Source organism: Vespula pensylvanica, chromosome 1, assembly GCF_014466175.1.
Source record: "Vespula pensylvanica isolate Volc-1 chromosome 1, ASM1446617v1, whole genome shotgun sequence".
NCBI classification, from domain to species: domain Eukaryota; kingdom Metazoa; phylum Arthropoda; class Insecta; order Hymenoptera; family Vespidae; genus Vespula; species Vespula pensylvanica.
Window position 1 is genome coordinate 19083160 of NC_057685.1, and position 23297 is coordinate 19106456.

Sequence of the window (23297 nt, forward strand, 5' to 3'; positions counted from 1 at the left end):
CTCTCTCTCTCTCTCTCTCTCTCTCTCTCTGTATTTCACGTGTATAACGTATATACGTAGGTATATCCATATCTATAGACACATACTCCTCTCTATATGTATACTTATTCTAGCTTACACACGAGCGAGCACGCGGTATACTCCTATCGTGCATAGCTAATGATACTAAGAGCCAGTGGTGCTCATCGATTTACCGAAGTCACGTTGCTCGTGCTTCGGGTATCTAATGACAAACTAATACGTAGTAATGGCGGACCGTTGTCCAACGGCTGGTTAATGCCTTTGGATTACGTGGTCGTTCTCATTGGCTTGCTAGTTATCTCTCTCTCTCTCTCTCTCTCTCTCCCCTCTCCCTTCCCCCTCTCTCTCATCTCTCTGTATTCAACGTTCACGCCGCGGTCGATCGAGTTCAGGCAGAGTCAGCTAATTACGATGGACCTGTTCGGCTATCGTGCTATATCGGCGTGACTTTGCGTGGAAACTTGTCGGAGATAAAAAGAACGCGTAATTAACGAGTTTCTTTTAACTCGAACATCTTTGGAAACGACTCTCTCTCTCTCTCTCTCTCTCTCTCTCTCTCTCTCTCTCTCTCTCTTTTCCTTCTCCCTTTGATTTTTTTCTTATTTTTGTTTTTATCGGTCGATGTATCGATTCAAACTCGAAACGACTCTCTCCTATACCGAATTCTTTTCAAGGTGCTTTTTCTATCGATCGATAGACGCCATTGGAAAAGCTTCTTCCAAAGGGAATACGTTTCGACGAATTGGATGCCGATCGACAGCGTCGAATTTCGGTCAAGTCGATAGCTTCTTTTACGAGCTCGTAAAATGGGCTTTACGACGATGGCTACGCTATATCTGTTTCTCTCTATTTCTATCTCTATCTCTATCTCTTCTTGGATATCCTTTGTCCGCTTAACGTTAATTACAATTCCACACGTTCCGAGATTTTGTGCTTTGATGCCAACGAAGAGACAGTAGAGAAACCAAGTGCGACCCGTTTGGCTCGGTACACGCGTGTCAAGTTTACCAAGTTCGAACGAGCCACCAACAACAGGGATCGCTTTCGTGCAAGTTGACCTGCCAATTTCGAAAGGTATTCTCTTCGTGGCCAGAAACGATCGACCGAGACTCCCCGATCTCGCGTTGTTCCCGATCTATCGCGTTGAATCCTGACCTGTCGTTCTATTTTAGATATTTTCAATCAACGTCGTAGAGGTCTCAAAGGTTATTTAACGAAATAGAACTATGAGAACAGATCCGATAATTGATCGTCACGCGACGATTTAAAAATCGATTTATCGTTAGATTCAAAATTGTAAAAATTCGTTCGACTGTCCATTATCGCGTATTTCTTTTTTTTTTTTTTTTACTATGCAACGATCATCTCGAAATTTACAAATTCGATTTCGATAGATCGAGAATCCTGAGAGGAACGGATACTTACGTAGACGAAGGAACGATTCGTTTATCAAAATTTCAACGATAGGAGAGAAAGCAGAAGGCAATTAATACTTTGGCTCGGGTCGGGGGTTAATGGTTCGTGCGTAATTACTTTGCAACGTATCGCGTTCTATTCTACATTCATCGCGCGACGATATGCGGGACGCGTTTCAACGCGCACCCTCCACCCCTCTCTCTCTTTCTCTCTCTCTCTCTCTGTTCGAAGCACGCACGCACGCGCGTTCTCTCTCTCTCACTCTCTCCCTCTCTCTCTCTCAGTCGTGTCACACCAACGTGTATATTTTAAGCGCGTGTACGTGATCTTGTTAGCCACCACGTGCACATCGGCTCGATACTAATTTATTGTTGTCCCTCACGGGCCGGTGGCAGGCAGCAAGCAACCTAGCAAGCAAGCAAGCAAGCAAGCAAGCAAGCAAGCAAGCAACCAACCAACCAACCAACGAACCAACCAACCAACGAACCAACCAACCAACCAACCAACCAACCAACCAACCAAGCTAGCAAGCTAGCAAGCAAGTAACATTGGAACAACGACGTTGCGTTGCTGTTTTGCTTTCGGTTCACGACGTGTTCCTGTTTTGTGTCAGGAAGAGTCGATGTCGATGGGGTAATAGCTATAACGTAGAAGGAAGAAGTATGGTAGAGAAGGGTGTCCATCGTCTCCACCTCTCCTTCATCCTCGCTTACTCTCTCGATCTTGTTTTTACCGTCTCTCTATATATATATATATCTTTCTCTCTTTCTCTCTGTCTGTCTCTCTGTTTGTCTGTCTCTTTCTCTCTCTCCCTCCCTCTCTCTCTCTCTTGAACACGAACGTTGTACGGACTTAATTGGCGCGCGGAGGCGACTAGTTTAAACACGATTAATCAAGCGGACGAGCCGACACGGCCGACACGACGACGAGGAGGAGAAGGAGGAGAAGGACGAGAAGGAGGAGGAGGAGGAGCTGGAGGAGGAGGAGGAGGCGCAGTAGTTAAAGGAAGTCTACGTTCGGTGCAGAGATTTATCGACGCGAACCACGAACGAGAACTCTGCTCTTTCATCCTCACTCCCTCTCGTTCCACTCAATCCTTTGCCTTCTCGCCCCCCCCTCTCTCTCTCTCTCTCCTACGAGTCCTACCGACACACGTTGTATCTCATAATTCGACTCATTGCGAATCGTGCCGCTGCTTCCTCTCCGCTCCCCTCGACACCTAGACGCATCCATGTAATTTTAAATATCGATCAACGTGCTCGACACCTTTCGCACCGATAATTATCAATTAATTACACCGGATACTTGGTTAACGATCGTTCGAAATTTTCTAGCTCTTCCTTTCTTTTTCATTTTTTTCTTGTTTTTTTTTTTTTTTTTTCTTTCTTCCGCGATGAGAGGTCGACGAAGATGATTCTTCACGCCTACAAGATCCGCCGACGTCGACGTTAATCGATACTCTTCCAATTGGAAGAGGTTGCCTCGTTTTCTCGCATCTTCCTTACTCGATCTTAACTACCTTCGTTCTCCTAGTAGTAGTTGTAGTTGTCGTCGTCGTCGTCGTCATCCTCTCTTTACCAGTTACACCCCTTCCTTCCGTCTACTTTCCCTCCCATTTCCTTCCTTCTCCTACTCCTTCTCTTTCTCCTCCTTCCTCTCTTAGATTCTCTCGCGAGAGAAATAACTTACTTACGACGCAATTAATTCGTCCGTGTAATTACCGGGCTAATGGCCCGTAAGATTAAGAACCTGTAAGCCGAGCACTCGAGAGCGTGCATTGCACGCGTTTTGCTACTTGCTTCTTCCTCCCTCTCTTCTCTCTCTCTCTCTCTCTCTCTCTCTCTCTCTCTCTCTTTTTCATACACACGTAATACTTCTATCTCCACTTCTCTTTATGGCACCAACTGCGAGCACCGCTTACGTTTATCGCGATTAAAGGATAATTAATAACGCGTTACCGCGGAAACGGTCCAACTAGGTACTACTGCTACTACTACCACTACCACTATTACTATTACTACACTACTACTACTACTACTACTGTTAGTATCGCTACTGTTACTACTACCGTCATTGCTACTGCAATTGCAACTGCTACGACTACTACTACCACTATTATCCAACTATCTCGTTTCTCTGACTAATGACCTCCGTGTGTGACTCGGTCGACTTCGGTGTGGAAAAGGAAAAGAGAGAGGGTCGCACTAGAAAAATTTTTCTTTTTCGATAAAGAAGCTCGGAGGCTGGGACAAATCTGGCAAACGATGCTAAATTGCTACCGGCGCGCTGATTCGCTTGCTAATGCTCGCCACGTTAAACGGCTGAGAAAGAAAGAGAGAGAGAGAGAGAGAGAGAGAGAGAGAGAGAAGAAAATTGTAGAAAGTTAAACAAGGACAACCGCAAAAACCACGGCCAGTGGTGCCGCCGAAGGCTATCCTTGTTGTTTTGCGCAATTACGTTCGCGCAGTTGAGAGAAGAAAAGAAAGTGTTCGATCGAAGGACGTTCTCTTCGTTAAGCGCAAAATCCTCTGGAAAATTATTATCGTTATCTCGCACTTATTTTACGTCTATTAAATTCGATTTAATTAGATGAAAACGTTGCGTTGGTTATAGAAGAGACAGGCGTGTTGAAGAAACGAAACAACCTCTAACTAGATTCGAAATCTTCGAGTATCGCTTCGGGAACAGCCGAGTATCTTTTCTCGCGTCTTAATTAAGCCGTGAACGACTGCGCTACCAAATGCGTCGTCGTCGTGAACGTGAAACGAAGCCAGGTAATACTTGCGTACGGACGTGCATACATATATACGTACGTTCATACATGCATATATGTATACATACATACATACATATATTATACATACATACATATATACATATATCGTACGTACGTCGTGTACGTAAGTACATTTTACGTAAATACGTACTTACATAGGACGAAGAAACGAGACACGAGTCGTCGTATCAATTTACATGGAGAGACCGAGAGAACGCAATTAGAGGCGAACGCCTCGAATTCCTGAAAATTAATTCGTACGACGTTTTTGTACGTTCTATCGGTATATTTCTTGCAGCTTGGGTTTTAAAGAATTCGATCGAAGAAAATGATAAACTTGTCCTCCTTTTTTTCTCTTTGTTGCAGTATTACGAGATGTCGTACGGCCTAAACGTCGAGATGCACAAACAGGTAAATATCTTTTGCATTCAAGTAATTTTGCCATTTTTACAATGACGCACGTGTCACAACGTCGAGTCGCAAAGAAAAACACATGTGTCTTGCTCGAAACAATATGACGTCGTTTTCCTCATATCTGACATACATACATACGTACACACATATCTATGTAGCGTGAATCGCATAACGAATTCGAGCTTGGCTCCTCCAATATTTCCATCGTTGGTTACGCTTCCCAAATGAAATTTCATTCTTCCTTTCTTTGTTTTTCTTTCTTTCTTTCTCTTTTTTTTTCTTTTTATTTTTTTTGTTTTATTTTTTCTTTCTTGTTTATGAAAATTCGTTATAAATTCAATTTATTACGTTTTTCGTTTTTTTTTCTTTTTTTTTCTTTTTTTTTCTTTTTTTTTTTCATTTCGAAAAGATTAAAAATGGTCACGTTATACCGTTCGGTCTGCATATAGACACTTGTACGTTCTCGCAATATCCTCTTTTCACCGTCTCATTCCACTTCCTCTTTATCACGATCCTCTTCCTCCTCCTCCTCCTCTTCCTCCTCCTCCTCCTCCTCCTTCTCGTTTTCCTCCTTCGAGTGGCGTTTTATTTTCCGACTGCGTTACCGCGAGAGGAGACGTCGCGCGTCTCGTCGAACGTCGCATGTTTGCCAAAGTCATTAAGGTGAGATAAGTTTGCTCGGAGTATATACCGGCGAATAAACATTTGCCGCGATGACTCGACGACACGAGTAACGATTTAACGAAAGGAACGTTGGAACCGAAGAACGAGAAAGAGAAAGAAGAAGGATATTCGATGTATTTTTCTTTTATTTATTTTCTTTTTTCTTTTTTTCTTTTTTACACAGTACGATGGCTTCTCGATTTAACGCCTCGAGAAAAAAATGTTTTTCATTTTTTGTCCTTCTTTCTTTCTTTCGTTTTCTTCTATTTTTTTCCCCTTTTTCTTTTTCCCTTTTTTTCTCTCTTTTTCCTTTCGTCTTCTTTTTACTTCGATCGGTACAAATTATGCAAGACGAAGAATCGACATTTTCGTGCGATCGTTTTTCGATATCTCGCGTTAAAGGATTCGTTTTATACGTGTATCGCATACTTATTATATCCGCGCGTATGTATGTATATAATACTCGAAATCTCTCGGGATGTCCTCTCACATGTTCCTCGGTTCTTGTTAAACGTTTCGCTGTACTTATTCCGACAGCTTTATCTTTAATCTCTTCTCATTACTCGTCCAATTCGGAGTCTCTCTACCTCGCGTGGCTTCATTTCTGCGGTGTTGGCACGAGTTACCCGAGATTAAAATAGAGGAAAGCGCACCCTCTCTCTCTCTCTCTCTCTCTCTCTCTCTCTCTCTCTCTCTCTCTCTCTCTCTCTCTCTCGCCAAGCCTGTCCTTTCAAGCTTTCAAAATACGAGCGCTCTTGACTCCAAGGAAACTCCGAATCTCTTTGCTTCTTTTCCTTTTTTTCTTTTACTCTTTTTTTTAAAAAAAAAAAAGAAAAAAAAATATTTAGCTACGTAGTTCGATGACACCTCTTGAAAATCATCTTTCAACTCGCATTCATATCAGCCGAATCAGTCAAGCTTTTAAATGCGATTTATAGTTAAAAACTAGTCGCTCGTTGTCTATTATGACATGTAGAATCTTATGATATAATATACGATATAATACTTCGGAACCTTACTTCATACGTAGATATACATTCGTAGATACATTTGTTATACGTGTATACGTACATATATTACGAATGGATATCGAACAGTCGGTCCAGCAATAGAGCCGTTTATAAAAATTTAAAGACATTTCATAAAACGTCCTCGCGTGACATACATATACGTAAAAATACACGTACGTATCTCGTACAGCAATGTATTAATATATGAGAAGAGCTATCGTTCGCAGCCATCGAGCATCTCGTATAATGGCGAAAAATGGAAGAGGATGGAGAAGAGAGGTATTACGCTCTCGCTAAGCCACGATGTTTTTTTTATTTTATGCCGTCTGCGCTATATAATACGTATAAGTGCTTTATAATTTCTATAAAAGCTCACAGAGCGTGCAACGCGATATTCCGCTCCTCTTTTCCTCCGAGTTCTTCGTTCACCCTCCTGGCGGTTGGCGGTTGTCCTTACCGACGACTGCATTTTCGTCGAAAAAGTCAAAGCTATCATCTCTTTTCTTTTTTTTGCCTTCTTTCTTTTTTTCTTCATTTCTCTTTTCTCTCTCTCTCTCTCTCTCTCTCTCTCTCTCTCTCCCTCTCCTTTTTTTACCTCCTTTCTTCTCACGGCTTAGAGGCGCGATCATCGTTACGTTAATGGACGTTTTAATTACGATGCGCCTTTTTTTCTTTTTTATATCCCGCAGACCGAGATATCGAAGAGACTGAACGCCATTATCGCCCAGATCCTGCCGTTTCTTTCTCAGGAACATCAGCAGCAAGTTGCTACGGCTGTCGATAGGGCGAAACAAGTTACCATGACGGAACTCAATTCCATAATAGGGGTAAGTACGATTAAAGTTTTAAAGAAAAGGAAAGAGAAAAAACAGAATAAATAAATTTATCCTCGCTTAAACGTAATTCCTTTACGATATACTCTCGCTTCGATATAATTTACTTTACTTCGGCGTAATTAATATCTCAATAATTTTTATTCGCCGATACGATACCCCCAGTTAATTTCAGCAATCGACTTTGGCATTCTCGTCGTCATTGTCGTACCTCACGACCAAGATTGAAGTCTTTCTATTTATATTCGAACGTCGTAACACATCGCTGAAGTAAAACCGGTTGAACGCGAAATAACTAAGAGGGAGGTGTGAAACGTTAAAATACGTTTATTATACGAGTCGACAAAAATTTTATTAACTCTTTGGGATCTTAAAAGCGTTCTCCGTTTCATTCAAATCGCATGCATATATAAAAACGATCACGGTAAAGAAAAGAAACGGAATGGTTCTCGATAATAAAGGAAAATATCGGTGGGATATACATTGAAAAACAAATAAATTTCATACGCGTATCGATCGAAGCTATCGAGGATGCAAACTACGATAAATAAACGATATATTTCTCGTCGACGATCGTTCCGTTCATACTTAATATAACGAGGAAACTTGTATTTTTGTATCGAGACGATAAGAACGCTTACTCGTTCGAAATTGGCATTCAAAATTGGTGGCGACTCGTCGCGTATAATTGAGTTCCAAATTAGTACTCCCCTTTCCTCTGTCTCTTTCTCTCTCTCTCTCTCTCTCTCTCTCTCTCTCTCTCTCTCTCTTTCTCTCTTTCTCTCTTCTACCTCTTCGCGTGCATGACTCGAATAATTTTCCAGTCGCCGATAGCAAAGCTTAAACTAACGTGTGCGGGAAATCAAGCTCGGTGTCTTCAAATACGGAGAATGACCACGATTATTCCTTCGATGAAACGGATTGGGACGGGGAGAAAGGGTTTGTATAAAACGAAAAAAAAAAGAAAAGAAAAAAGAAACAGATATAAGAACTGTCATGCGTATGTAATCGAAAGGGTAGTAAACTCGGACGAGATCGTTGTTCCGTACCGTGTATGCTAAAGAATGAATAAGAAAGAGTTAAAGAGGAGGACAACGGAGACGGAGAAAGGAAGCAAGAGGAAGAAGGCCACCTTCGTTTGGACAAAAGGGAAGAAAAAGAAAGAGAGAAAGAGAGAAAAAAGATAAAAGAAGAAACGAAAGGGAGTGCAGGGTGAAAAACGGTCATGTGGTTCTTCGGTAGTCAGGTGGTGTATCGGTAATAGGGTAGACTGGAAGAATTGAGAGAGTGAGAGAGAAAGGTGGGGAGGAGAGGGGGCTTGAGTTCGAGAGGGGAGACGCGTTCTGGAGGCGATGAGGGCAAATAGACAGAAGCGCCAACCCTCCATGAATATGTATTACTCGGTAAACAGGGCTTGAATCAATATTTCGTTTAATAATACTGCACACGGAACGCAGCAGCCCTTCGAGCTCCCTTCTCTCCTCTCCCTCTCTCTCCTGCGTCTGTCTTTCTCGTACACACGCGATCGTGCTCTTACACAGCCCCACACGGCTTTTTGTCACGCTCTTACCCCGCTGCGTTTAACGCGCAGGTAAGGGGTGAGTCTCACCTCGAGACTTAACCATTCCTACTTTCAACGTGACGCAACCCCTCTTTTGTAGTTCTTCTTGAGGGATGGTTTCTCTCTTTCTCTCTCTCTCTTTTACTCTTAGGACTTTGTCGCATTTTCCTCATAAATATCTGTCTATCCGGTCTTAGGTATTATTCACGCAGCGTTAAACCTCGTTTAGGACTATTACGTTCCGTTCGATCGTTTGCTATTTGAATACAAATCGTGTGCACGAGGATTTACATCGTCGAAGAACAAAGCAGCGACTTTTCGATATTACCAACGATTTAACATTCAAGAGCGAAATAGAGCGAGAAAGAGAAAGATAAAGATAGAGATAGAGATAAAGAGAGGGAGGGAGAGAGAGAGAGAGAGAGAGGATAATAAAGTGGCACGTGATGAATCCGGACTCAAAGTCGAGGAAGGGAGTTCTCTGGAGGGGTAGCAGGAAACTCGAGTCGGTGTGGCCCTTAAACCGGAAGTCGAGTGGCCGGGGGGCAAATTGCACGGTACTTCCTCGCGTACGTGCCGGTAGCGGGCCGCAAATACGTCCCCGGAGAGATAAACGTTGGCTGGTCTTGGCACCGACGGGAATCTATGTACCTACGTATATATACCTACGTGACCTTCTCCCGGCGACTCATTCCAAGCAAGGAACCTACATAGAGAAGGCAATCCGCAGCCCTTGGGGCGAGTTCACTGGGCGGAGACGGGGAAATAACTATCGCACACAATCGGCGCGTAGCCCGAGAGGGATTATTTCGTATAATCCACCCCTAGTGCTGGCGAACCCCTCAGGCTCTTCTCTCTCTCTCTCTCTCTCTCTCTCTCTCTCTCGCTCTCTCTTTGCACACCCCTAAGTGCCTAAAGTGAAATCCACGATAAGCACGATTCGCACGCGTAACGAGTTTATCGGGATTCCCCCTGTCTCCCCTTTCACATTTACGATCTGAACACGCACACTATCGCACACAAAATTATACGTATATACAAATGTCGCAATCCCCAGGGCTCGACGGACCGGCCGTCCGACCCTCTCTCCTATTGGTCTTCCTTAACGCTTTCTATTTTTGACCCTACCATTTACAACACGTTCGATACTCTTTCCTTCTCCCTTTCTATAATATATACAGGAGTTACATGCTTATGTATGAACAAGAGCTACGTGTCTCTCCTCTCTTTTCGGTTTTTCGAACGCACACGATCCCATCGGCGTTTACGTTTCTTCTTCGGTAGGGTGGGTAATACGAGAAGAGCGAGCTCCTAGACAAATACCCGTACCTGTCCGCGTTTTAAAAGGGTGGATAGTAACGAGAGAAGAATCACTTTGTCGACACCTCCTCTAAATATATTTTATTTAGGATATTAAACCTAAGAATAGAGTCACGTTTCGATTTCTCTATACGATTCTTATTTATTCGTTTAGCAAATTTTAACTCGAGCTCGTCTCTCGAAACGTCGCACTTAAACCGTTACGTTGACAATATTCTTTTCTTTACCATAAACACTGTCGGTGGTTTGCACGTCCTTGTGAGAACGTATGAAACCTATCGAAATAAAAAACATTGACACACATACGTTCACGCTCGTTAAGTATAATTATGTTTTCCTTGTAGACGTTGCAACAACAGAGGCCCGATATTCCGCGACTACTGCAACAAATGCACGCTCAACAACTGCCACCAGGAGCGGCTATAGGCGCACATCCAGGAATCCCCGGTTTACCCGGATTGGGACCAGCTGCTGGCCTTCCGGTACCGACATCCGCTTCCGCGGCTTTGCTCGGTCTTGGACTGACTCCGGGTGCAGCGACGACACCCGGAACGACGGCAGCTCATCCGCTTTCGATGCTAGCTAAGCCGGAGATTCATCGTGGTCAACCGGACGATCTCAAAAGTAACGGTGGTTAGTTTATTTCTTCTTACATCCTCGATTTAATCGATTTTATCGAAAATTTCATATATTCCGTATCGATACAAAGACGTACGAAAATGTATGAAGCGTTGAACGTAAAATCTTATAGCAAATGTTCGATCCTCTCTCTCTCTCTCTCTCTCTCTCTCTTTTCTTTTTTTTTTTACGTTCGTCATAAATTTCTTTTCGATCGTATTCGTACGTCTTTAATAATTCGATTAAACAAATAATAATAATAAGGAGTTGAGAGAAGGAAATGTAGCGACTAGAGAGGTTAACGTTTCAGATATAAATTAGGAGATATTCGTCTCGTAGCGTGGAAGGACCTTTTTGTTATACGTACATGGTATCCAAGTGGTATATACTACGTTAGACGCGGAATAACGACAGATCGCGTGTTTAGTTTCTTCCGCATAATGATCGAAAACGCGGGTCGCGTTGAGTCGAGTCGAGTTAAATTTAGTTGCATTGCGTTGCGTTGCGTTGCGTTGCGTTGCGTTCGTTGCGTTGCGTTGCGTTGCGTTGTGTTGCGTTGCGTTGCGTTGCGTTGCGTTGCGTCGCGTCGTTACATGCCTCACGAGCGCTCCCATATCGCGTTGTGTTGTCGAGCGAAAGTCTCGATGGGACATGATAATCCATGATGTTACCGGCACACGCGAACCTTATCGCGTCGAGTCGAGAAAAAGTATATGAAATTATTTGGTTATATATATACGTATATACAGGGTGTACCTTAACACGCGCTCCTAGTATTCGTCGTGTACTACGCTTTGAGGCACGAAAACAGTGAAGAAAAAAATATATAAATAAAAAAGAAAAGAAGATAAAAAAGAAAGAAAAAAAGAAAGAAAGAAAGAAAGAAAGGACGGAAGGAGGAGGAGGAAGTAAAAAAAAAATACGTTCGCATATTCGTTCGTGATCTTTGACCATTTTTCCGTTCCAACGATCCTTATCGTAAACCGAGTTGGTATAACCAAAGGACAACGGTGAACGCGCTTATGCCATTGTATAGAATAAACGTCTGAAATTTGTGAAAAGATAAGACACAATGTGGCGCGGTAATTATAGGTTTGCATTCGGACGCTATACGTGCTCGTTTCGAGCACTTCCTCGTAGATAAAAGGTAAGGAATTACATATATCGATGTTAACTGATAAGAAAGAGGAAAGATGATTTTATGAATTTCTTTCACTGTTTTCGTATCTACGATCGGGACGTATAAAGGAAGTTTTTCGCGTGTTAAAGAATATCTCTAGCGTTTAAAGAATGATTCGCATAAATGCTTACAAAACGATGTCTGTATTTTAAAAGGGGATATTATTAAAGCGTGATTCATTCATTCGTCTCTCGACGAGAGTCTGTTGATGTGAAACGTTCGATATAAATACCAACTTGTTACTACGTATTAAGGACACCCTGTATATAACAAGAGATTTTCGAAAAGATTTCATTCGACCAGAGCCATAGAAAACGAAATTTTCTACTCTTTTGTAGACGAACCTCGTTTGATCTCGCGATACTCGACGCGTATGTACATACATATATCATTTCCGTCGAATGAAAAGCCCGCGTCCAGGCGTGGTTGGGATAGTGGGGGGGTGGGGCGCAGAGGTGCGGTGTGCAGGGCGCTGAAAAAAAATATGTAGTATCTAGGCGACGCAAAGGGAGAGGAGGAGAAGAGCGACGAGGAGTGACGAGAGGGAAGAGGAAGGAGGGAGGGGAGGAGGGAGAGGAGGAGGTGGAGGAGGATATGATGGGGATGGTGCACGAGTCGGTTCGCTTGCCCGGAAATTTCCAAAGCGCTTTTCGGGTATCCGCTTTCGAGAGACGAGAGCGTGTTGCGTCACCCTGTTAGCGGACACCGGCGGTTTTCAGCGAAAAGCGCATAAATATGCATGAAGATCATTTATACGGGTGCCGTTTTCCCTCCCTTCCTCTCACTCTCACTCTCTCTCTCTCACACATACACTCTGTCTCTCTCTCTTTCTCTCTCTTCCATAGACCTCGCACATCCCTTTCTATGTTATTAACATTTTATCGACGCGTTTCGCGCGTGTACGTTTTCCACCGCTCGCTTTTTCTAGACTCTTTCCACGCTCCGTCGGACGGAGTGAAAATCGTTTTCGATGATTAAAAGGAATAAAAGGGAGAAAGGAAAAAAAAGGAAATAAATAGAAAGAAAAAAAAAAGAAAAGAGAGAAAAAGTAGTTAAAGGTGAAATATAAAAACGAATACGACGTCGGTAGTTCTCTATTCATTGAAAGTCGGGGCTAACGAGATACTTTTTTTTTTATTCTGTTGCAGGTCTTAGCTCGACCGAGGAGAGACACGTGAGTAGGCGAACGATTTAAACGAAAAAAAAAAAAAAAAAACAAAGAAAAAAAAATCGAAAAAGAAAGAAAGAAAGAAAGAAAGAAAACGTTCGATTTTTCCGCATCTTACTCCCGAGAAAGGGAGATCGTAAAGGAGTCACGCGAGCTACAAATTTTGCGATCGGATAATACACTTTTACGTGGAGATACGTACATATGCGTACATACGTGAGTGTACGGGGCTAAACGATTCTTTTTTTGCTTTTTTTTTTGTTTTTTTTTGTCTTTTTTTTTTTTTTTTAATGTTCCCAAGCGCTGCAAGCGGCTCTCGATCGTAACGAATTTCCCCATTATCCGCGTCGAATGTCGGCGCGATGAAAGGCGATAAAGCTGTTTTTTTTTCTCTCGCGGTCGTAATCAACGCTCGCGCGGAACGTTCGCCTCGGATATTGCTGTTATTGCATCGTTTATATGCACGTAGCTACTTCGTACGTACCTACATGCACAGCTGAACGCACCGTGTCTATGTATGCACGTATGCATGCATGCGTGTGTGTGTGTGTGTGTGTATGCATGCATGCGTGTATGTAGGTATCTACACGGTTACGAATCTCGCATCGAAATTTATAGCAACGCGATCTCGCGCATCGTTAAATATTTCTCATTCGGAGAACTGGGCATATAAATTATTTATCGAAACGTCAAATTAATAATCCGATTAGCCGTGAAATCGTGGCAATTGGACTCGTTGATAATCGTCGGTGGGGTGGTAAGCGACAAGAGAGGACGAGGATGGCGCTTATTGCCAAAAATTTTATGAAAGATGAAGATACGACGGGGAAGGGTTAGGTTTTTTAACGTTCCCGCAACTTGTCCAACGCAATTAGCATATTTTGGCGAGGGCGAGTTCTCTTTGCAAGAAGAAAGAAAAGAGAAGAGCAGAGCAGAGCAGAGCAGAGCAGAGCAGAGAAGAGAAGAGAAGAGGAAAGAAGAGGAAAGAAGAGAAGAGAAGAAAAGAGAAGAAAAGAAAAGAAAAGAGTGCTTTCGCAGAGAGACGCACAAGCACACGTAGTCGAGTCGTAAGTCAGAGAGAAGCAGCGCGTGCAAGCGTACTCGAGCGTGCTGGTACTCAACGTAGCTTCGTGTATAACACGCAGATTACACGCGTGTAACTTTTCGTGCTCGCGAAGGGTGGTAGAAACGAGCGGCGCGCCGTGGTGCCGGCTGCTGCTTCGCGTATACCCGCTCTCTCTACGGTGCAATTTATGTTTTCGACGGACGCTCGAGAGCCACGGAAAGTGGCCGCATGGAAAGAGAGAAAGAGAAATAGAGAGAGAGAGAGGGAGGGAGAGAGAGAGAAAGTACACGAAGAGGAGTAGTAGTACTAACAGCGAGGGCAGCCGCTATGTTGTGTAGTAGTTGCTAGTAGTCGAGGAATAGTGGTGCTGCTGGTGGTGGTGGTGGTGATGGTAGGGGTGAAGTTCAACTACTACGTTCTGGGATTAAGCACGAAAGCGAGAAAGAGAGAGAGAGAGAGAGAGAAAGAGAGAGAGAGAGAGAGAGAGAGAGAGAGAGAGAACAAAAACGTAACAAACGCATTTTCCACCATTCTCCGTCTCCGTAAAATTACCTGTCCGTTTTCACCTTGTCGAGATGAAATTACGAATTCAAATATGAATTTTAAGCGCACCTCGTATAATCTCTTTGTTATTCTAAGAGAAGGAAAGAGAAACGTAGAAGGTGAAGCGTTAAATTTATGCCCGATATATCTTCCGTTCGCGTCCTACCGAGTTTGTAGTACATACCTACCTATATACATAATTCCCGTGTTCCGATTCGATCGTTAATTTAATTCGGCCGAAGAATTAATTATCCTAGCGACGTGAGCCTTCGGTCAATTCTCGGAGAGAGCCCGCCAGCGTTGTTTATAACGTGCTTGCGCGAACAGCGAATGCATTAATATGTATTACGTGAAATATGTAAATACGTATGAATGTGTATATATGTACGTATGTATGCATATAACTATATATAATACGTACCTACGAATCCGTTAAGCTCTTTTACATGTTAAGAACTCGAATTACGGAACAATAGAGGGACATGCTCGAAAGTACTTTTCAGACGTTTACGATGCCGCAAAAAAATTGTTAAATAGAAGCGAAGTGAACGGGCTATCGCGCGTGAAAAGCATGATAGGTAAATGGAGAGAAAGAGAAAGAGAAAGAGAAAGAGAAAAAGAGAGAGAGAGGGGGTGAGAAACGAGGAAGAAAAGGACAGACGGAGGTGGGGATAGTGGAAAGGAATCGCTCGTGAGACAAGAAAGAGCAAACGAGTGGGAGAAAGAGAAAGAGAAAGAGAGAAAGAGACGGAAAAAATAATGGAAAGAAACGAAGGTAGGCCATAAAGAAGGGCGAGAAGGGAGTGCGGAGCGTGTATTATAGGTTTGCCGAGTCTGTAATCATCGCAGGACCGCGAAACGCCCACCGACGCCCTCTCATTCCGCGTCTTGCCATTCTATTTTCCTCTCTTCTTCCTCTCTTCGTGCCCGAGGCACTTTCCGTTCTGAGCCTTCTGCTCGTGTCCTCCATCCTTTTCTCTTTTTCTCTCTCTTCCTTTCTTTCGTTTTATATCTCTTTTTTTTTTCTTTTCTTTCTCCACTCGCAGCCGTACGTTATGCATGCCCACTCTATAATCATTATCGGCCCTACCAGGCCGACCCCTTCCCTTCTCCACCCCCAAGCCTTTCCTCCTGTCCCTTTTCGTCTCGCAGCTCATTTTCTGTTCTCTTCTCACACTCCTCCGGAGATAAAGATAGATAGATAGAGATGAAGAGAAAGAGAGAGAGAGAGAGAGAGAGCTTCGGGCCACCGCATCCTATCTTTTCCTTTTTCTACCCTTTTACCTTCCCTCTTGTTCTCCCTTCCTGCCATGAATTCCATTATACTTCATTACAACTTGACCGATGGCTGAGGACGCGTGCCACCTTGTGATTCGAGAAATTTCACTCGAATATCGGCAATCCTTTCTCTCTTTTTTCTTTTTTCTTTTTGGTTTCTTTTTCTTTCTTTTTTCTCTACTCTCACGAATCCCTCGTTAGAATTATACATCCTACAACAGTTCGACACGAGTTTTATGTAAATACGTAGACGTAAAAAATGAAAAAGACAAACGCGCAGTAATTTCGAATGTGTGCGTTTGTGTGTGTGTGTGCGCGCGCGCGTGTAGGTATATTTTTATTCAAATGAAAAAAGAATTTCGTAAAAACCGTCAGGTTGTAAACGTAAAATTGAAATTCATCGATCGTTGGATGACGAGCACGGAACGCGAGCGAACGCTCGACGACGATAATAAAAGTGGACTCGACTAGATCGTTAATAGTGCGGTAATCGCGCTGACAGCCAAAATTACATTTTAATATCGTCCTCGCGAGCTAAACGAGTACGCTCTACCGAGCGTTCCACGTTTCACGTCGCCCGCTAAAATCGAAATCGATTACCGCGAAAGCTCGTCCGACGATTGTTAATAACCATCGACATAGATAATTATGGTTTGTCACGTAACATCCTGCGTGTAGAAAACGTCTTGTTTCTATTATCGTGTATTATGAAAATTGGATATATATTTTGATTCGACTAAATTCATTTGAGAACGATTGACACTTAAGCGGGCTCCTCGGAATATCTCTTTCTTTTTCTTTTTCTTTTTCTATTCGTTTTGTTTTTTTTTTTTCGTTTCTTTTCCTCGTCTTTCGTAAAAAAAGATCATCAGTCTAATCGACGATCCTTTCGTATTACAGAGAAGTTCCATATCTCCCGGTGACAAGTACAGTCGACCACGAACGCCGCAAGAGTCCCATCACGGTCATCATTCCCAGAATCATCACGATCACTCGATCCACATAAAGAAAATGAAGAAGGAACAGGACAAGGACATCGGACACGTAAGTTCGATATTTCTCGATGTAAGTGTGTTTACAACACGTAGGTAGACGCGCGTAGGTAAACGATAAATATCTGGTACAGGAGAGAACTATAATTTAGTCGTTCCGAAGAAATCCTCGATTAATCGGCGTCGCTGAGGCTGCTTAGATCTCTATCGCTAATTAGATTCCTATCGAGTGTCGCTGGTTGCATTAGAGAGCCGATACATAATCTCGATTAGATAATCACCGTCGTGGTCGAAGCAGATAATTAAGGAGAGAGTCGATCGAGTCGAGATCACGTTTTTCTTTTTTTTTTTTCTTGGCTCTAACAGAGCGACGGGGAGAAGAGCGATCAGGATCTCGTGGTGGACGATGCGAGCGAGGGTCCGACGAGTCCGGTGGTCAATGGAAGGTCGTCTCCTCGAGAAAATGGGATAGACAAGGTGGTAGTGGCGCCATTGGGTAGCAGCGTGCAAACGAAAAAGGACATAACACCGCATTCGCCTAGAAGTGGGACGAGCAGCAACGCGAGCACGCCTTCGGCAAAAAAAATGGAAGAAAGAGAGAAGGCTACGACGCCGATTTCGAAGTCTCTCACGCCGACTTCCGGTTCGGTGGTCGGTGGTGGCGGCGGCGGCGGCGGCGGCGGCGGCGGTGGTAGCGGCGGTGGCGGTGGCGGAGGTGGCGGCGGTGGTGGCGGCGGCGGCGGAGGTCTGAAGCCGTCGGCTTCGGCGAAACTCTTGCAAGGTCCACCTACCGGCGGTGCCGTTCCTGGGCCTTACCCTCCTCATTATCCACCCGGACCACCTCCCCATCATCTCGGGCCAGCTGCTCAACATCCTCACGTCGACATGATCGGCTACAACGGTTACGCGCCACCTAGAGCACCGCCTTCCCTTCAACAACTTTACGATCCCCACGTAACGATGAGGGCACCCATGGTGGGCTCGGTCGGGGTACCTGGTGGCAAACCGTGAGTACGAATTAATCGCGTCGTTTTATCCTCTCTCGCTCCCTATCCCCCATAGTCTTTTTCCCCTTTTCCCTCCGTAGTTTCCCGATGAAAAAATTCAATTTTCGCATTTGACTTTTGTCCAACAGGGCGTACAGTTTCCACGTGTCGAGCGAGGGACAAATGCAACCTGCAAATTTCCCTTTGGACGCTTTGATGGGAAGCGGGATACCGCGTCACGCGCGCCAGATTAATACTCTCAGTCACGGCGAGGTCGTGTGCGCGGTCACGATCTCGAATCCTACCAAGTACGTTTACACTGGTGGCAAGGGATGCGTTAAGGTCTGGGACATCAGTCAGGGCGGGACTGGAAGCGCGAAGCCGGTTTCGCAGCTCGATTGTCTGCAACGTGACAACTACATCAGGTTCGTGGAAATTACCTTTTCCGTCGACGATCCTGTAAACGCTCTTTCTTCCTCTCCCCTCTTCCTTGCGTTTTCGGTCCGATCAACTTTCCTCTTTTGCGTGCATTCATCGAACGATGGATACGCAAAAATAGAACTTTTATCGCGTGAAATATACGATGAACGATATTCGCGTATATTATGACGTTACATTGCAAAATTAATAACGACTCGAAAAGCGGCAGTGATTTATAATGAAAACAAAACCGCAGGAATCGAGCGTTAGCACAAACTCTCTCTCTCTCTCTCTCTCTCTTTCGATATTTTACGAACGTCAAGCGTATTTTTGCATTGTAATAAAATTCCAAGCGGCAAATTGTTCGCGTTTCGCTCCTCCGCTGTGTGATCGTTAATGCTCGTATGTTAATTAAATTTCATACACGTTTCTTGCAATCACGTTTCCCGTTCCTCTCTCTCCCTCCCTACCCCCTCACCCTCCCTCTCCCTCGTAGAACCTTTACCGGATTTGATATATTTTAGCCCCGCTTATATGTAAATTTGGTGCGCTATTGTTCGATTAAAATCTCCGTGAGCATGCATTAATTATCGTTGAAAATACGATCTCGCGATGAACGAATTTTAATACCAGCGTCTACATTATCTCTAAAGTATTCTCTTACAGTCGCGTTATTTAAATTATCGCACTCGATCCTGTGATACATTATCAGAAAACGTCATTCGTTTTGACGAGCATTATAAAAGCATTGTTTCCCCGTACGATACAGATCGGTGAAGCTATTGCCGGATGGTAGGACGTTGATAGTTGGCGGGGAGGCTAGTCAATTGAGTATCTGGGATCTGGCCAGTCCAACGCCGAGAATCAAAGCCGAATTGACCTCGTCGGCACCTGCGTGCTATGCTCTCGCGATCTCTCCGGACTCCAAGGTCTGCTTCAGTTGCTGCAGCGACGGAAACATCGCCGTTTGGGATCTTCAAAATCAGGCGTTGGTCAGACAGTTCCAAGGTCACACGGACGGTGCCTCTTGCATAGATATCTCTGCGAACGGCTCGAAACTCTGGACCGGTGGTCTCGACAACACAGTACGCTCTTGGGATCTCCGAGAGGGTAGACAGTTGCAGCAACACGATTTCACGTCGCAGATTTTCTCTCTCGGTTACTGTCCCACCGGCGATTGGCTCGCCGTCGGCATGGAGAATTCGAACGTCGAGGTACTTCACGCTCTAAAACCTGACAAGTATCAATTGCATCTGCACGAGTCCTGCGTGTTATCCCTGAGATTTGCCTCGAGCGGCAAGTGGTTCGTCTCCACGGGAAAGGACAACCTTCTGAACGCTTGGCGCACGCCTTATGGTGCCTCGATATTCCAGGTAAGAAAGTTTCTCTCTCTTTCTCTCTCTTTCCCTCCCTCTCTCACTCTCCCTTTCTTCGAATCGTTAAAAACTTGCAAAAAGAGTTATTATAAAATTTCGCGAGCGTGTCGCGCAATAAAAATGATTCACTTACGGCGAGATTGGCCGGCGAAGAGTTAAAATGTTTCATCGATCGACTAGCAAAATCAAGCGGATGATCTCGTTTCGATTACACTTTCGAATAAAAATTCAAATTTCGTTCGAATCGCGATATTTGATTTTTAGAGGCAGACTCTCGCCGCGAATTCGAAAGATCTATAGCCTTCCATCGTCAGGCGTGTTTCCAAAAATGTATTTTACATCCCGCTTGGCACTACCTCTCTATTTGTTTTGTTCCGCATAAATCCGTGCAGTTGGGAAACCAGAATACGGTTTTTTATTTTCTTTTTTTTTTTTTTTTATTTTTTTTTTCAGATTTTCCTTGATAATATATAAACTGCGCGCGATCGTTGTGACCCGTAAAGTAAAATTCGTAGGTACCTATGTGGTACTTCCCATACGTGCATACGATACTCCGAGAGAGATAGAATCGAACGTACTAATGTTTCGATGTAGTAGTTTCGATTTCACGTTGAAATTGGCTTCGCAAACGGAAAACGCGCGCGCACGTGTTTCCTAGGGTGAAATATTTTTAGTGAGAAATGACGTATCGGCGAGCATATTTGTTTTATCCCTTTATATCGTTGGTCTCGTTCGACGCCTCGGTATATATTTTTTTCTCCTTCTTCTCCTCCTCCTCTTCCTCCTCCTCCTCCTCCTCCTTCTTCTTCTTTTTCTTCCATGTCCTTTGATCGTATTTTTACTATCGGACATATGTCGATCGATTGATTTCAGTCGAAGGAATCGTCATCGGTGCTGAGCTGTGACATCTCCGCGGACGACAAGTATATCGTAACCGGTTCTGGTGACAAAAAGGCCACGGTCTACGAGGTTCTTTATTGAAGAAAACCAAATGGAGTCTCCTCCGCGTCGTCATCGAAGATCACTTTCCAAGCGTTCGTCTATATAATTCGTGTGTTACGTTATTTACGAGCAACTTTGTTGCCGTTGTTGTTCTTGTTATCGTCATCATCGTCGTCGTCGTCGTTGTTGTTGTTGTTGTTGTTGTTGTTTCTACCGACGGAAAGAGACCGTTTGCAAAGTTGCGGGCAACAAGTGGATTCATTTCGAAGACAAAGGAAAGGAAATTCGAGAGGAGTTAAACGGTCCGAATTTTGATAGCTCGTTAAATCTAATCCGTCGGTGGCGATTAGTATAAAATGCTCGAGAGCATTGGTGAATTTATATACACGATTGTAGATAGATTTTCACTCGAATTGTTCGAAACGAAGCAGATCCTTACGTTTTACGGAAACTGCTTCTAATTATTTTCCTATGAATTTTCTTTTCGATCTTTTGTCTTTCCAATTTCTTTTTCTTTTTTTTTTTCTTTTTTTTCTTTTATTATCATTATTATTATTATTATTTTTCTTGTTACGGTCCGATCGACGTTAAAACGACAGAATCGGTCCAAATCGCGAGTTTCGTAAGTTCTCGAATAAGTGACTCGAAGATTCGAGCAAGCCTTACTAAAGTTTAAATTACCGTAAAAGAAGGCGAAGGACGAGAATGGGAGTAGGGCGAGGAGGAAAGGACTCGAACAACGAGCTCCGATAAGCTCCCTTTAATAAGCGATCTTGAAAAGCGGTTTCGTTCGTTCCGTTTCTCTCGACGCGCATAAATGAATCGCCTTTGGCAACGAGATCGCACATTAATTCTACTTAGGATTAGAAGGTATAGTGACGAGCGTAAAGTAACGCTTTGCTCACGCATATCTTGCCTCTCTTGTAAATTTTGTATATATCATAGATATACATGTGTGTGTATGTGTATATATATATATACATATATATATATACATATATATATATATATATAGCGAGCATCACGAGCATACCGTCATATTTTTCTACGTCCACCGAGAGAGCTCGGTGGCAAACACGAAAAGGATAACTCTTTGTAAATATTAATCGAGATTTAGAGATTATTATACATAAACGGATAAGAGTCGAAGTAATAAAAGAGTATAAAGCGACGTATTAAATCAATGTTACTAACTTTTCATTCCTCCTCGAGTATTTATTCACCGACCCGAAGAACAAATATTTTCAGGTAAGGTAAGTAACGTAACGTATACCATCATCGTTTCCGAACGTAATAACAAAAATTTTATGCGTGATCACACGAGACATTATAATCCTTCTCGTATGTATATATTACGATAAAATGGTAATGGGTAATAGAAAATATGTCGATATCTATTAATATCCGTGGAATTAGACGATCGAGAAGAGAGAGAGAGAGAGAGAGAGAGAGAGAGAGAGAGAGAGAGCAAATTTGAATTTGAAACTGGTAGATGATAGGAGGCATAGGTGGAGGCGGAAGCGGAGGCGGAGGCGGAGGCGGAGGCGGAGGAGGAAGAGGAGAAAGCAGAGTAGTGGTAAAGAACATGGCAGAGATCGCGGTGGCCGTGCGAAAGCCACCACCGAGTAGGTAATTAGCGATGCCATGCATGCACACGGTTCAGCCGTATTCAATGGAAGGTTCATCGACGTAACGTTATTATGATAGCGGCACATTTTGCATATGTGCCCGCCATCGGGATATAGAAGAGTATTGCGACGAGGGTTGTGTAGCAGAGAGAGCGAGAGAGAAAGGAGAAAGAGGGGTGGAGGTTGAACGGGGAAAGGATGATTTTACGCGGGATTTGCCGCACGCCGAGTCGTATTTGCATGGTAATGATATGCGACGCGGTAGGAATGACGCTCGGGGACGTTGTCGGGGAAACCTGCTGGATATGGGGGTGAGGAGGGGAATTTTACGTAGGTTTACGAGGGTTAGAAGTTGGAGGGGGTCGAGTACCAAGCGCGACCGACGGGACGCCCACGGCATTTCGCGGATGAATCTTGAATATCGCGCTCTAGCTAAATACGGATCGGTTATTACGGATAATTCAAGGGAGAAAGAGGGTCGCGAGAGTGGGAGACGGAGATAGGATTTATCGCGTTAGGGAAGACGTGTCCCGTCTATGCGAACGAAGGAACGTATTAATTTCGATGCTACAATGAGATTAACTTATAAAAAACATATATTCGATTAATTTATACCGATATCAATGAGAAATATATAGTGGAATAAAGTATTCAAAGAGAGAATCGTAATCGATACGGGAAAGAAGTAGAGGGAAACAAAAAAGGTAGTTTCTCGAGTGATACGTAATTATGTGGCACGACGGTAGTTATGAAATAAAGTTTTTAAAGCATACGTTACGACACTTGACAGCACAACCGAGCGTTTCCGTGTAAAACTACGAGAGAACAGGGATAGGTTACGAGCTCTCGTAATAAAAAGAAAGGAAAAGTAAAGAAGTCATAGGGAAAGGAGGAGGAGGTGAACGCGTCTCTATTTTTCCCCGACGAAAAGCAAACGTAGCGACAACGCGTATCCTCTCTTTTATCAGAGCTTTAATGTATTCTCATAACGAATTCATGAAGCGTGTGTCGGATCGTATATGCGTGTGCACGTAGGTAGGTAGGTGGGTAGGTAGATAGGTATATAATATGTATATATATTTGTAT

The 23297-nt window shown here is 43.6% G+C and overlaps 1 protein-coding gene across 4 annotated transcripts in view; it reads left to right on the forward strand.

The window, feature by feature from the left end:
* LOC122627860 (protein groucho-like) overlaps positions 1–21763 on the forward strand; it is a 41008-nt gene extending 19245 nt beyond the window's left edge. For 2 of the 4 annotated variants that reach the window (XM_043809678.1, XM_043809503.1), the window contains 9 exons: positions 4580–4624; positions 6990–7127; positions 10359–10647; positions 12961–12986; positions 16768–16911; positions 17226–17866; positions 17995–18270; positions 19035–19638; positions 20515–21763. In XM_043809678.1, coding sequence (XP_043665613.1) covers positions 4580–4624; positions 6990–7127; positions 10359–10647; positions 12961–12986; positions 16768–16911; positions 17226–17866; positions 17995–18270; positions 19035–19638; positions 20515–20622 — 2271 coding nt within the window. In that variant the 3' untranslated portion in view covers positions 20623–21763. The remainder of the gene's footprint in view (positions 1–4579; positions 4625–6989; positions 7128–10358; positions 10648–12960; positions 12987–16767; positions 16912–17225; positions 17867–17994; positions 18271–19034; positions 19639–20514) is intronic. The other 2 variants (XM_043809589.1, XM_043809767.1) reach the window with 1 other exon arrangement.
* The last annotated feature ends 1534 nt before the right edge of the window (positions 21764–23297 follow it).